This window comes from Rhinoraja longicauda, chromosome 6, assembly GCF_053455715.1.
Source record: "Rhinoraja longicauda isolate Sanriku21f chromosome 6, sRhiLon1.1, whole genome shotgun sequence".
Lineage (NCBI taxonomy): Eukaryota > Metazoa > Chordata > Chondrichthyes > Rajiformes > Arhynchobatidae > Rhinoraja > Rhinoraja longicauda.
In genome coordinates, this window is record NC_135958.1 from 55,880,558 (window position 1) to 55,896,344 (window position 15,787).

The 15,787-nt window shown below is 44.5% G+C and overlaps 2 protein-coding genes across 2 annotated transcripts in view; one reads left to right on the plus strand and one right to left on the minus strand.

The window, feature by feature from the left end:
- ogfod3 (2-oxoglutarate and iron dependent oxygenase domain containing 3) overlaps nt 1-15,787 on the plus strand; it is a 106,628-nt gene that overhangs the window by 68,231 nt on the left and 22,610 nt on the right. The window contains exons 5-7 of the mRNA XM_078401013.1: nt 8,862-8,926; nt 11,291-11,347; nt 13,806-13,959. Coding sequence (XP_078257139.1) covers nt 8,862-8,926; nt 11,291-11,347; nt 13,806-13,959 — 276 coding nt within the window. The remainder of the gene's footprint in view (nt 1-8,861; nt 8,927-11,290; nt 11,348-13,805; nt 13,960-15,787) is intronic.
- LOC144594477 (urotensin-2 receptor) overlaps nt 4,609-15,787 on the minus strand; it is a 51,269-nt gene continuing 40,090 nt past the window's right edge. Inside the window, exon 2 of the mRNA XM_078401011.1 lies at nt 4,609-4,639. The gene's annotated coding sequence lies outside the window, so the exon portion shown is untranslated. The remainder of the gene's footprint in view (nt 4,640-15,787) is intronic.

Genomic DNA, 15,787 nt, shown 5'->3' on the forward strand with positions numbered 1-15,787 from the left:
GTTTGTGGTAAGAGTGTTGCCACACTATTTTAGCTTTTCCTCGAAGGTCAGTAATATCGTGTTGACTTCAGATTCTCAACATATATGCTGCAGATTTTTTTATAGTAAGTAGATGCACGATTCCATGTTGCAGATTATTGGGAAACAATACAAATGGCATGATTAAATGCTTTTAATTTAGAGATACAGCTTGGAAACTGGCCTTTCAGCCCACCGAGTTCACAACGACCAGCGGTCACCCAGACACTAGTTCTACCCTACACACTAGGGACAATTTATAGAAGCCAATAAATCTACAAACTCACACATCTTTGGAGTGTGGAAGGAAACCAGGGCACCCGGAGAAACCAATGCGGTCAGAGGGAAAATGTATAAACTCCGTTCGGACAGTAACTATAGTCAGGATCGAACCCGGGTCTCTGGCGATGTAAGGCGGCAACTCTACCGCTGCACCACTGTGCCGCCCTCTTGTGTAGTACAATTACCTTTCTCCATTAATTGTCGAGTCTGCTGTTTCATAGCTCCTTCACCATGGAGGTTGCCTGGGAAGGAGTATTTTAGTTTTGAGGAAAGGCTGGATCTGTTTTCACCGCAGGTTTAAGGGGGGCTTAAAATTATGAGGAGTATTGATAGGGTACATTGCAGGAATCCTTTCCCCTTATCATTCTCTCTTTTCTCTCTCTTAGAATTCTCTCTTTTCTGCCCATTATCCAATTCTCGATCCACAACAGTACATTACCCTCAATACCATGTGCTATCACTTTGTATCCTGTTGGATTAAACAGGCTTGCTTGAGTTGTTCATGCAGTCCTTAGAAAATCAAGCTTGACATTTTACCCGAGGCACATGTCAATGTTATGTAAATGTCTTTAGAAAGTTTATCAATTCTTATTTGAGTTCACAAAGCCAGATTACAATAATCACGTTAGAATTTAGAGATACAGCGCGGAAACAGGCTCTTCGACCCACCGAATCCGCGCCGACCAGCGATCACCCTGTAAGCTGACCTACACACACTAGGGACAATTTTACAACTTACCGAAGCCAGTCAACCTACAAACCTGTACGTTTTTGAAATGTGTGAAGAAACCGGAGCATCTGGAGAAAACCCATGTGGTCACAGTGAGAGTGTACAAACTCTGTACAGGCAGCACCCGTAGTCAGGATCAAAACCGGGTCTCTGGCGCAGTAAGGCAGCATCTCTACTATTGCTCCACCGTGCCGACCTAATGCTGTTTGCTCTGAAGAAAATACAAATGATGGTAGTTATTTCTCTTGTGTTTAATAATTTCTTGTGACACTTTATTTAAAGTCTTCTGTGAGTCCAGATACCCACATTCACCAGATCTCTCCTATTTGTTCAGATAGCTTAAGACCAGTGGTATGAATATTGATTTATCTCGGTAACCCCGGCATTCCTAACCAGTCTGAGGTAGGGTCACGACCCGAAACGTCACCCATTCTTTCTCTCCAGAGATGCTGCCTGTCCCACTGAGTTACTCCAGCTTTTTGTGTCTAACTCCTATCTGTTCCACTAGTTACATCCTCCAAAAGTCCCAAAAGTTTTTTAAACCAGTATTTTAAGGTTTCAAGGTCAGTTTATTGTCACATGTACCAATTAAGGTACAGTGAAATTTGAGTTACCACCCAGCCATACTAAGTGAAAAGCAACAAGACACACAACCACATAAAAGTTAACATAAACACCCATCACTGTGGATTCCACATTCCTCACTGTGATGGAAGGCAATAAAGTTCAACCCTCTTCCTCTTTGTTCTCCCGCGGTCGGGGCAGTCAAACCATCCGCAGTCGAGGATCGAAGCTCCCGTGGGAGTGATTGAAACTCCCGCATCAGGGTGCTTGAAGTTCTCTCCGTGGCATGGAGCTCCTGAGTCGGCTTCTTCTTACCAGAGACCGTGAGCTTCACGATGTTAAAGTCCACAGGCACCGCAGTTGGAGCTTCGATCCCCGGCAAAGGGATCGCAAGCTCCGCGATATTGAAGTCCCTCAGACTCCCGCAGCTTGGAGCGCCCGTCGGTCTCCAGGAAAGGCCGCCAACTCCACGATGTTAGGCCGCAGTGGGAACGGAGATACGATGCGGAAACAAAATCGCATCTCCGTCGAGGTAAAAATCGCATCTCCCTGTCATTATTCCATGTTCACCACAGCTGACTTTGCAGGCTGGTTTCTCGGCCCCCCCCAAGGCCATGACTTCTGTTTGTCTGACAAAATGGATAATACGTCAAGGCTCTAGAACCAAGGGTGCCGGAAAATCAGCAGTGGACCTGTACTTGATTGCCACATACACAGTAAATTATTTTTTTGCGTACAATTCGGTGACAATCTACGCATTAGGCACAATCATACTTAAATATAAGAGTGTAAGTTTATCGATTACACTGAGGCACTATATAATTCAATAAAGAAGTTAGTTGTTATGCAATAATTAGCATTAAACATTCTTTGTACTTCCGAGAAGCCGGTGCTGAATTGAGGCATGACTCTTAATTAAGAAAATAATTTGGGTTGAAATGTCTGGTGTTTGACTTTATAATGCTGATTCCATGGCTCACTTTCCGCAAAGGATGCTTTGAAATAGCAGGTAAATAATAAGGTATTCTGCCACTGTAAGTGTGTAACATTAATACTTGGCAGTGAAATATTAATATACGAACAAATGAAGAACGTAACTCCATAAAATGACTGACGGTAGACACAAAATACTGGAGTAACTCAGCGGGTTAGGCAACATCTCTGGAGAAAAGACCCCTTCTCTATCTTTTTCAGTCTGAAGAAGGGTTTCAACCCGAAACGTCACCTATTCCTTTTCTTCAGAGATACTGACTGACCCACTGAGTTACTCCAGCATTTTGTGTCTAACTTCGGTGTAAACAAGCATTTGCAGGTCCTTCCCATCCATAAAATGAACTGCGATTTGTCATTTCGACAAACAATAACGGTGGTGCAGCGGTAGAGTTGCTGCCCTGCAGCACCAGAGATCCGGGTTTGATCCTGACTATGGGTGCTGTATGGAGTTTGTACGTTCTCCCGGTGACCTGCATGGGTTTTCTCCGGGTGCTCCGGTTTCCTTCCACGCTCCAAAGACGTGCAGGTTTTAGGTTAATTGGCTTTGGTAAAATTGTAAATTGTCCCTAGTGTGTGTAGGGTAGTGCTAGTGTAGGAGGATCGCTGGTCGGCACGGTCTCGGTGGGCCTGTTTCTGCGCTGTATCTCTACACTAAACTCAACCAAACTAATATAACGTGTAGGAAGGAACCGCAGTTGCCGGTTTAAACCGAAGATAGACACAAAATGCTGAAGTAACTCAGCGGGTCAGGCAGCATCTCTGGAGAAAAGAAATAGGTGATGTTTCAGGTTGAGACCCTTCTTCACATTAATATACTAATATAACTACCATTCTTCTGCATTTTTTGGTGAATTCCCGACATTGTTCTCTGACCTGATGAAAACGAGTTACAGCTTGACAAAAGTTTTTAAAAGTGTTTACATAATATTGAGGCTTGCCTCTGGGAAAATGGCAAGCTGAGGAACCCGCATGATGCATCAACAACACGGGCAACGCAGGCCTCACTGTTCACAGCCACGGGCTACCAATTTTACTGTGCAGCTCAAAAATACACCAGGGGACATTCACACTCGACCTTTCAAAATAATGGCTCTCAATCCTTTTGATAAACTCGTACTCTACTGAGCAAATGTTCGAACTCCTGCCTCAAGTGTGAAATAAAAGTCAGGCATTAGGTAAGGTGGATCTCACACACAAGAGAGATTTGAGCATTTTGAAAAGCGCTATATAAAATAAATGTTTATTATTATTATTATTATTATTAAGGGTTGTATTTAGTAGGTCTTATAATGGGTGATTAGTTTTCTCTCTCTTACTCTCTTTTCTCTCACTTGTCATTGTCACTGAATTTCTCACTTCTCACTTTTCTCTCTCTTGCCATTGTCACTGGATTTCTTTCCTCCAGGTGCTCTGGTTCCCTCCCACATCCCAAAGGCATGCGGGTTGGTAGGTTAATTGGCCTCTATAAATTGTCCCTTGTGTGTAGGATGGGAAATTGGAATAACATGGAACTAATGTGTTGGGGTGGGGGGGGGGGAGGGTGAATGATGGTCGATGTGGACTCAGTGGGCTGAAGAAGGGTCTGAAGAAGGGTCTCGACCCGAAACGTCGCCCATTCCTTCTCTCCTGAGATGCTGCCTGACCTGCTGAGTTACTCTAGCATTTTGTGAATAAATACCTTCGATTTGTACCAGCATCTGCAGTTATTTTCTCACACTAGAACTAGTGTGAATGGGTGATCGATGGTCGGCATTAAACCTTCGTATTCCTCGTAGCCGGTGCTGAATTCAGACATTACTCTCAATTAAGAAAATAATTTGGGTTAAAATGTCTGGTGTTTGACTTTGTAATGCTGATTCCATGGCCGACAAGGTTTGATTCCATGGCTTACGTGATTCAGTGGGCTGAAGGGCCTGTTTCCTTGGTGTTTCTTTCAGTCTTTCAATCAATCGATTCCTGATGAATTTAGAAAAACGATCCAAGTGATTTTGCAAACGTGCACCCGTTCAGGAATTCAATGACGAACAGATCAGTGCAGCATCCAATCCACACCTGCAATGGGTCAGAAGCTGTCATGAGATGGTGTAGTCTATAAGCATCAGCGGTGGTTAGTATTTGTTTCAGCCCAGAGAAGGGCAAAGCATTTCCCAGTGCTGGAGTGGATTAAAATCCCTGCCTGATTATTTTGTGCCGCTGAGATGATTTTCTCTGATCTGAGCAGCAAGGCCTATGTTAACCAGGCTGGTGCTAACATTCTCTTTTCCAAATCAGTGAGTTTCGGACATGAGTCAACTCGAGATTTACCCGCAGGTTATGTCGTGCACTGAACCTCTGGGGATGATTTCCAGTTGTCCTGCCTGAGCAGTTACATGAAGAATGGGCAGGAGAACGTCAGGCTGTGAATTACTGGCCATGACACAAACTGTTATCCTGCAACTGAATCATCCTAGCACAGCTAGAGAGCGGTCCTGAACTACTATCTACCTCATTGGTGACCCTTGGACTATCTTAGATCAGACTTTACTGGCTGTACCTCGCTCTAAACGTTAGTCCCTTATCATGTATCTGTACACTGTGAATAGCTCGATTGTAATCATGTACTGTTTTGCCGCTGACTGGATAGTACGCAACAAAAAGCTTTTCGCTGTACCTCGGTACACGTGACAATAAACTAAACTAAACTAAACTAAACTGGAGAGGAAGGAGAACGCTGAACATGTCTGTAACAGAAATGGACACAAAGTGCAGGAGTAACTCAGCGGATCAAGCGAGAACATGGACAGGTGACATTTCAGACATCCCGACCTGAAATACGTACGCCCAATGCACCTTGGCCTACCCGGTCTCACGATTGCCAAACATTTTGAACTCCCCTTCTCATTCCCACACTGCCCTTTCTGTCCTGGGCCTTCTCCACTGTCAGAGTGAGGCCTCACACAAATTGGAGGAGCAGCACCTCATATTTTGCTTGGACATGGTGTCAGGGGTTATGGGGGCAAGGCAGAAAAATGGGTTTGAGAGGGAAAGATAGATTAGCCATGATTGATTGGTGGAGTAGACTTGATGGACCGAATGGCCTAAATCTGCTCCTATAACTTATGAACCCATTGGTACGAATGTTGATTTCTCTCATTTCAAATAACTCCTGCATTCCTCTCCCACCCCTTCTCCCTCCAAGTTATCCTCCTAGATCCACTGTTCTCATCCTTGCATCCCTGTCATGAGCACATCTTTCCCAGCCAACAATAGGCCATTATGGGCTCTACACTTCCTGAGGTCATCTGTTGCCAGTCCTATTTTGGTCTGGCCTTCTCTGTCTTTCAGTCTGAAGAAGAGTTTCGTCTATTATTTTTCTTCAAATGCTGTCTGACCCACTGAATTAATCCAGCACTTTTTTTTGTCAATCCCGACCCGAAACAACGCTTATCCATGTTCTCCAGAGATGCTCCCTGACCCGTTGAGTTACACCAGCACTTTCTGTCCTTTTGTGCAAACCAGCATCTATAGTTCCTTGTTTCTACATCTGTTGCAGAAGAGATGGGTGCTACAAAATACCATGAACACAAGGGATGGTGATGTGGGAAGGTGGAACCGTAAGGTTTTAGGAATAAAACACAAAGTGGCGGCGAAACTTGGGAGGTCAGGCAAGTGAAGAGATAAGCTCTATTTGGTAGATGACGTAGGGCATGTTTAAAATTAAATCTAATTGTGAGGAGACCTTGGGATAGAGCAGCCTGCTCTAGAGGATCTCTCTCTGGGGACTTGTTCTATTGTGGGTTTCCCAACAGCTTTTGTCCAAGCTTCAAACTGCAGAGTCCTATAACTTTCCCTGTGAAAGTCAGACACACATTTTGATTTGCAAATAAATTGACTATTATCACAGCTTTAGTTTAGGTTTAGTTTATTATTGTCACGTGTACCAAGGTACGGTGAGAAGCTTGTGGTTGTGTGCTATCCAGTCAAAAACGACTATACATGAATACAAACAAGCCATTCACAGTGCACAGATAAAGGATAAAGGGTCCAAGATTTGAGATCCAAGGTGGATGATCAGCCATGATCACGGTGAATGGCGGTGCTGGCTTGAAGGGCCGAATTGCCTACTCCTGCACCTATTGTCTATTGATTTAGTGCAAAGATATAACATTGAAGTCCATTTAAAGATATTCAATTTGTAGGAAGGAACTGCAGATGCTAGTTTAAACCAAAGATAGACACAAAATGCTGGAGTAACTCAGCAGGGCAGGCAGCATCTCTGGAGAGAAGGAATGGGTGACGTTTCGGGTCAAGACCCTTCTTCAAACTAAAGGTAGTTCAATGTTCTCCAAAGAGGTAGCTGTGATGTCAGGGCCACACTCAAGCTGATGAGAGGACATCATCTGATGAGAGGCCTGATAACTGGGAAGAAACAGTTCCTGAATCTGAAGATAGGCGTTTTCAAACTTCTGTACCTCTTGCCTGATGGGAGAGGGGAGAAGAGTGAGTGACCGGGACGAGACTGGTCCATGATTATGCTGGCAGCGTGAAGTGTGGATGGAGTCAATGGAAGGGAGGCTGGAAATGGTCAATCATTTACACATGGAGAGAAGAATGATTTTGGATACCAGTTTATCACATTGCATTTGAAGTTATCGGAAGGTAGAGGAGTCTGGAAAATCGTGACCTTCAGGTTCAAGAACAGCTTCTTGCCAACACCAATCAGGCTATTGAACATTGAACTAAACTAATGAACTATGAATTGTCTTGATCACACTAAGGACTTTTTATACTAATTGGGGTTTTTAATTTATTGATTTTTTAAATTTATGTAAAATGTCTAAACTGTGAAAACTGACCCATTATTAGAAGGTGGTGAATCTGTGGAATTCTTTACCACAGAAGGCTGTGGAGGCCAAGTCAGTGGATATTTTTAAGGCAGAGATAGATAGATTCTTGATTAGTACAGGTGTCAGAGGTTATGGGGGAAGGCAGGAGAATGGGGTTAGGGGTTAGGAGGGAGAGATAGATCAGCCACGATTGAAAGGCGGAATAGACTTGATGGGCCGAATAGCCTAATTGGCCTAATTCTACTCCTATCCCTGCTGATCTTATCTATGAGTACCGTGTGTTTGCAGGCATGTTCTGCTGCTATAAGTAAGAATGTCATTGTTCTGCTTTTGGTCGCTATGGCAATGAAACACTCTTGAGTTCAGTTTGCCGCTTAAAAGAACCCATGAGCTTGCGCACAGTTTCTGAGCAAATGCAGTGATTTCCTAGTCCAGCTGGTTGTTTCAAATCAATCTGATTGCTTTTTTTTGGGTCATTTTATCCGACTGAGGAAGTGAAGCAGTGGAACTGTAGTCCACTATTCCAATCAGCAAGAGCAGAGACCGCTGAAACTGCGCAGCAGATTGTACGTTATTTGTGGAGCAAAACTTGCGAAACCATTTCAGTGTGAAGTGTTAATCTCCAGACCTGCTGGGTTTTACGGCAGTTTCCACGTTCTTGAATTCCTTACCTGCTGCTTTTTGCTGATTATTTATGATAATGAAGCTGCTTGATCCTAACACGAAACCCTCGTCCATTTGCTTAATTTTATCGTAGTCGTAGAGTGGAAATTGAAAGTGAAGTGTATGAAGTCAGTGAGTTCTGCATGGGTACAAGAGGTAGCACCAATGCAGTCGTCGATGTAGCGGAGGTAGAGTTCGGGGATGGGGCCAGTGTACGTCCGGAACAGGGATTGTTCGACGTACCCGACAAAGAGGCAGGCGTAGCTAGGGCCCATGCGAGTGCCCATAGCTACGCCTCTGGTTTGGAGGAAGTGGGAGGATTCAAAGGAGAAGTTGTTAAGGGTAAGAACCAGCTCTGCTAGGCGGAGGAGAGTGTTAGTAGATGAGGATTGGCTGGTTCTGTGGTCGAGGAAGAAACGGAGGGCTTCAAGACCATCCTTGTGGGGGATGGAAGTGTAGAGTGACTGGACATCCATGGTAAAGATGAGGGAGTGGGGGTCTGGAAACCGGTGGAAATTGGAAGTGAAGTGTATGAAGTCAGTGAGTTCTGCATGGGTACAAGAGTAATTTTATCCATCGGAATTAAATAAGAGACCCTTTTTAAATCTATGTTTTAAATTTAAAATGAGCAACGTTAAATAGTTTTTGCAGGGTTATTTATAAATATTAAGCAATTAAATGTTATATCGCAAAACATTTTTGTGCAAGTATTACGAAAGTGATGGGAGTTTTGCAGCGGGACACGAAGCAATCATTATTTTGTTGAATTCTCTCCCTATTCGCAGGCCTCCATTCTTGATCTGCACTCGGGAGCTCTCTCCATGGGCAAACAGTTTGTCAATATCTACAGGTAAGACATGGTTTTCCACAGTTTGGACTTTCCTTTAGCGGTTTTAGAGATACAGAGTGGAAACAGGCCCACTGAGTCCACGCCAACCAACGATCCCCGTATCCTTGTGGGGGATGGAAGTGACACCAAAAGTAATTTAAATTACGAACCAGCCTACTGACCAGTGTGTCTATGGGATGCAGGAAGAAATTGGATCATCAGGGGGGAAAATCAATTGGCCACTGGGAGAATAGGCAAACTCCTCACAGACTGTACCTGAGACCATAGTTAAACCCAGGCTGTGGGATCTGTGAGATGCTGCTTTCATGCTATTTAGGGGTTCATAATCCTCAACTAATGTAGACTTTAGAGATACAGCACGAAGCCAGGCACCTTCCGCCCACCGTGACCGCTCCGACTAGCGATCACCCCATACACAAGCACTATCATACACACTAGGGACAATTCGCAATTTTTACCGAAGCCATTTTACCCTACAAACCTGTACGTTTTTGGAGTGTAGGAGGAAACCAGCGCACCCGGAGAAAACCCACGTGGTCACAAGGAGAATGTACAAACTCCGTACAGACTGCGCCCATAGTCAGGATCGAACCCGGGTCTCTGGTGCTGTAAAGCAGCAACTCTACCGCTGCGCCGCCGTGCCACACCAAATTCTTCAAACTATTGCAACTTTGTACTTTTTGGATGCTTTTCCATTCTTATTTCAAGTTTCGATAGCCTGCAGGGATGGGTCTGGCTTCACATGGTGATTTTTAAGACTATGCATATACAGCCTGCTGTCCTGACCCCTGAGTGAATTAGCGAAGTTGTCCCCTAATCTGGTGCAGGACTCCCAAAAAATTAATTTGCAAGTCGAATCGGTAGTAAAGAAGGCAAAGTCAATGAGCATTTATATCACGAGAACTGGAATACAAAAACAGAAATGTAATGCTGAGGCTCTATAGGGCACTGGTCAGGTCGCATGTGGAGTACTGTGAGGACATTTGGTCCCCATATCTGAGGAAGGATGTGCTGACTCTGGAGAGGATCCAGAGGAGGTTTACAAGAATGATTCCAAGAATGAATGGGTCAGCATATGATGAGCGTTTGACATCACTGGGCCTGTACTCGCTGCAGTTTAGAAGATTGAGGGGGGACCTCATTGAAACTTACAGAATAATGAAAGGCATAGATATAGTGGATGTGGAAAGGATGTTTCCACTGGTGGGAGAGTCTAGGACCAGAAGTCAAAGCTTCAGATTTAAAGGGCGCTCTTTTAGAAAGGAGGTGAGGAGAAACTTCTTTAGTCAGAGGGTAGTTAATCTGTGGAATTTATTGCCCCAGAGGGCTGTGGAGGCCGTCAGTGGATATTTTAAGGCAGAGATAGACAATTTCTTGATGTGAACAGATGTCAAGGGTTATGGGAAGGCAGGAAAATGGGATTAGGTGGCAGAGATCAGCCATGTATGAATGGCAGAATAGACTCGATGGGCCGAATGGCCTAATTCTACTCCTAGAACTTGTGAAGTTGTGAATCTGGAGATCACAGGAAGAATGGACAGTAGGAAGACTGGTGACAAATCTGCCTCCTCTCCAGTAAGCTGATTGCCTGGAATTACTCAATGCTGTTTCTGCTGGAGTTTATGTTTATCACTGATGAAGGTGTCAGTAGCTGAGGTTAGCGGTGGTAACTTGAGGGACTGCCAGCCATTCTCTAAATATTAAATGTTGCTTTTAAAACATGGGTCTTCTCCAGCTGGCATCACGCTAAAGTTGTGCCTCCGACAAGGTGCCAGTGTCCCTCGTCATTCAGGCCAAGGCGGCATGGTGGCGCAGCTGGTGGGGTTGCTGCCTCACGGTGCTCAAGGCCCGAGTTCCACCCTGACCTCTGTGTGGAGTTTGCACGATCTCCCTTTGACCGTGTGTATTTCCTCTGGGGACTCTGGTTTCCTCCCTCATCCCAAGTTAGTCGGTTAATTTTCCTTTATAAATTGCCCCTGATGGATGAGAAATTGGGTTAATATAGAACTGGAGTGAATGGGTGATCGATGGTTGGCGTGGACTCGGTGAACCATAGGGCCTGTGTTTCCATGCTCTATCTTTGAATCAATCATATATTGCAACATACTTGGGTCATTATGAGCCTAATATCCAAAATCATGCAAACTAGATATTTCTGATTGTTATCTGTGTTTATCTTTTGGAGGTGGGCCAAAGTTCACACAACATTACACATGCTTTTCCTGGAATTACTCTGAAATGTTCCTTGATGGATAATCCTCAGATAAATTTATACATGAATTGAAACAGCACAGGTTGGGATAATTTTAAAAGGGAATTAAACTGAGAACTGTGTAAATTGTTCATTCAACATTACATTTCCAGGTACTTCGGCGACCAAATAAATGATTTATTTGACAAAGAAGACTTTGCATTATACAGGTAAGAAAATTCTCGTTGTGTATTCTGATAACTTTTCCATGTAAGGATAGCTCAATAAAAGGTTTGGTCTGATGAAGGGTCTCGACCCGAAACGTCACCTATTCCCTTTCTCCAGAGATGCTACCTGACCCCCTCATTTACCCCAGCATTTTGTATCTATCTTTAATAAAAGGCTGACTGATACTGATCTCTTGAAGATTCTGTTGAGCCAAACACAATGTGCTGGAGGAACTCACTAGGGCAGGCAGCATCTGTGGAGGGAATGAATAGATAATGTTTCGAGTCGGGACCCCTCTTCAGACTTGATAAGACTTATCCATGACTTCCACAGATGCTGAATAGCCCGCTTAGTTACTCCTGCACTTTGCTTAATTTAGTTTAGTTTTGTTTAAAGATACAGCCTGGAAACAGGCCCTTTGGTCCACCGAGTCCAGGCCGACCATCGATCACCTGTATACTAGTTCGATGTTATCCACCTTTGGCATCCTAAACAATTTCCAGAAGCCAATTAACCTACAAACCTGCACGTCTCTCGAATGTGGGAGAAAACCCACGCGGTCACAGGAAGAACATACAAACTACTTACAAGCAGTTAAACAGAGTCAAGTGTGTTTTATTGTCATAAGTCCCAAACTGAACAATGAAACTGCTTACTTGCAGCAGCACAACAGAATGTGTAAACATTGTACTCTGTACACAAATTTATAAACAGAAAGAATTTTTATATATATATATACACACACACACACAAATATATAAATATATATATACACATACATACATATACACACACAAAACAAACAATGATAGTGTAAAAAACTAAACCAATGCCCCTGAGACTATGTAGTTCTGAGCTTATTTGGTGATTGCAGTGTTTAATAGCCTGATTGTTGTAGGGAAGAAGTTGTTCCTGAACTTGGATGTTACACTTTTCAGGCTCCTATATCTCCTTCCTGATGGTAGGAGTAAAAAGAGAGTGTGGCCAGCCAGGGTGGTGTGGGTCTCTGATGATGCTGGCTGCCTTTCTGAGGCAGCGACTCTGTAAATCCCTTCGATGGTGATGAGGTCCGTTCCTGTGATTGACTAGGCAGTGTTCACCACTTATTGCAGTTGCAAACTGCATACAGACAGCACCCGAAGTCAGGATCGAACCTGGCTCTCTGGCGCTGTGAGGCAGCAGCTCGACCACAGCACAACTGTGCCGCCCTTAACTCTTGCATGTCTGCTTCTTATCTCCTTTTCCCATTCCCCCATTGCCTCTCACTATTATCTCAAACTGTTTGTGGGTGTTGTGAACATCTCTATGAGTATGTTCCTCTCTCGGTCCTCAGGGATTCTGAGCCTCAGTTTATTTCTGCAGTAACGCAATATTAGTGGTACATCTAATCGTAGAAACTTTATATTTTCACTGGCTAGTAGAGCCAGGTTGAGTTTTAGCAGCCGGGGGAAACCCATGCGGTCAGAGGGAGAACGTGCAAACTCCACACAGACAGCACCTGAGGTCAAGACCAAACCTGGGTCCCATGCGCTGTGAGGCAGCTGCTCTACCAGCCGTGCTACTGCCTGCACTGTGAGGCAGCTGCTCTACCAGTTGTTCCACTGCCTGCGCTGTGAGGCAGCTGCTCTACCAGCTGTGCCACTGTAAGGCAGTGTAAGGCAGCCGTGCCACTGTAAGGCACAGCCGCTGTAAGGCAGCAGCTCTACCAGCTGTGCCACTGTGTCACCCAGTCAGGTGCGGGACAAAAACTAGTCAGGCGCACATACTGGGAGACTGCAAACAGCGCACTGGCAGCACCCATGGTCAGGATCGAACCTGGGCCTCTGAGCCACGAGGCAGCAACACTTTCTGCTTGAGTTTTGTTTTGTAATCAAAGATGCAGGCAGGCATATCAATTAAAAATTAAGCTACATTGACCAATATTTTTTTTTCCCCATCAATTTGCCCAATGTTGAGGATACTTTTACTTGTCATCTAATGTCTGAACAAATAAATGTTCCAATTCATCCACTAATATTACCCATTAGCGAAGCATGATCAATAAGCATACGCGTCAGTATGCTGTAGCTGTACATACTGTCACTAAAGGCGCACTGCTGCAAGGCTTCAAACTCCGAGTCTTCTTCTGCCCTCTATCGGAAAACTTCAAGCCGCAGATTTGAAAATTCATCCATGTTCGCCCGAGTGTATTGAACTGTTGGTGTTACTCAGGTGGTCAAGCAGCATCTGGGGAGGGATTAGGATCAGGATTCTTTTTCAGGCTGACCCGTAACGTGGTCTGTCCATTCCTTCCGCAGAAGCTGCCTGACCCGCCGGGTTCCTCCGGTACTGTGTGTCTTGCTCAAGATTCTGGCACCTGCAGCCTCTTGTGTCTTTTCTGTGTTAACCTGTTGTCACGCCGTGCACTGACCTCTGTGTGTCTTGCCGTCAGTTGACGTCGTAGAGTGATCTCTTTTGCAGCGACGTGAGGTGGCGGATTCAGAAAGAAATCGCTGAAGCATTTGGGATCAACTCAACTCGCTTGCACCTCACAAAGCCCACATTTTTCTCAAGCATGAACAATACAGAAGCCAGGACAATGCATGATGAATATTGGCACCCACACATTGATAAGGTATTGGCGAATATCATGATACCCAATGGTAAATATTGCAGTTATAATTCATTCAGTTCTATGATTCATATAATTTTATGAGAATATGTTATCTGCAAATAATAGGTTGCAAGGCAGATAAAATCTGCTGCCCATTTATCATGGTGTGTGAAGTCCAATGTGCAGTGCAATTTATTGATTCAATTGCGGTGCTGTGCACACAGTAACGTATGTTCATAGAAACATAGAAACTAGGTGCAGGAGTAGGCCATTCGGCCCTTCGAGCCTGCACCGCCATTCAATATGATCATGGCTGATCATCCAGCTCAGTAACCTGTACCTGCCTTCTCTCCATACCCCCAAATTACCTTGAAAAATTACGTGTTACAACATTTGCCTCTGAGTTTTTCTTTTAAAAAGACATATGTGTTCAAGTCAAGTCAAGTCAATTTTATTTGTATAGCACATTTAAACACAACCCACGTTGACCAAAGTGCTGTACATCAGTGCAGGTACTAAAAAGGAACACAAACCTAACAACACATACATAAACAATTTACAGTTCACAGCGCCCCCTCAGAGGGCCTCAAACACTAGGGAATAGAAATAGGTTTTGAGCCTGGAATTAAAGGAGTCGATGGAGGGGGCAGTTCTGATGGGGAGAGGGATACTGTTCCACAGTCTAGGAGCTGCAACCGCAAAAGCGCGGTCACCCCTGAGCTTAAGCCTAGACCGCTGGATAGTGAGTAGCCCCAAGTCGGCCGACCTGAGGGACCTGGAGATAGAGTGGTGGGTTAGAAGATTTTTGATATGGGGGGGCAAGCCCGTTTAGGGCTTTGTATGCGAATAGGAGGAGCTTGAAGTTGATTCTGTACCGTACTGGGAGCCAGTGGAGAGAGGCCAGAATCGGGGTGATGTGGTCCCTTTTACGGGTACCCGTCAGGAGTCTCGCTGCAGCATTTTGGACCAATTGCAGGCGGGACAGGGATGATTGGCTGATCCCAGTGTATAGGGAGTTGCAGTAGTCTAGGCGGGAGGAAATGAACGCGTGGATGATTTTTTTCTAGGTCGTCAAATTGGAGGAATGGTTTGATTTTAGCTATGGTACGAAGCTGGAAGAAACTGGCTTTTACCAAAGAGTTGACTTGCTTGTCAAACTTAAAAGCAGAGTGAAATATCAAATATCTTCCAAGTTCCTTGTTATTGGTTGCCCAAAATAAATGGAGCCTAGATTTAAGGGTATTCACAAAATAAAGGCAAATGGAAAACCATATAATTATCCTGTCTACCCGCTCCCCCATCCCTCACCTGAACTCGCGTCGATTTCTCCCCTCCATCTACATACTTTCCTCTGGCTTCACAATTGTCAACTCTTCAATCCTCACACCTGTTTTCTCATCTCTGGCCTTTGTCCAACCATCTGCCCATCAAAATCTGCCCTTCCCCATCTGTTCACCTATTGTCACAATTTATCCTGCCCCTTCTCTCTTGCAGCTTTCTTTGCCCCCACAATCAGTCTGAAGAAGGGTCCTAATCCGAAACATCTCCAAGGATGCTGCCAGACCCCCGAAGTTACCCCAACACTGTGTGTCGTTTTAAATAAATCAGCACCTACAATTCCTTCTTTCTCCTAACTATCACCATGTTCTGTATTAATAAATGGTGAGAGTAGCTTGAAGAAAGGGTAGTTGTGGAGGGTTATTTGTGCCAACAATAGACAAGGTCGCCCAAAGGGCCTATTTCTGTACTGTATGGCTCTATGACTCTGCTTATCAAAGGCTTTTCAGGGCATGCTAGTGTGTCCCTCTGATGGAAAGACTGGGTTTAGGTTTATTATTGCCACAAGCGC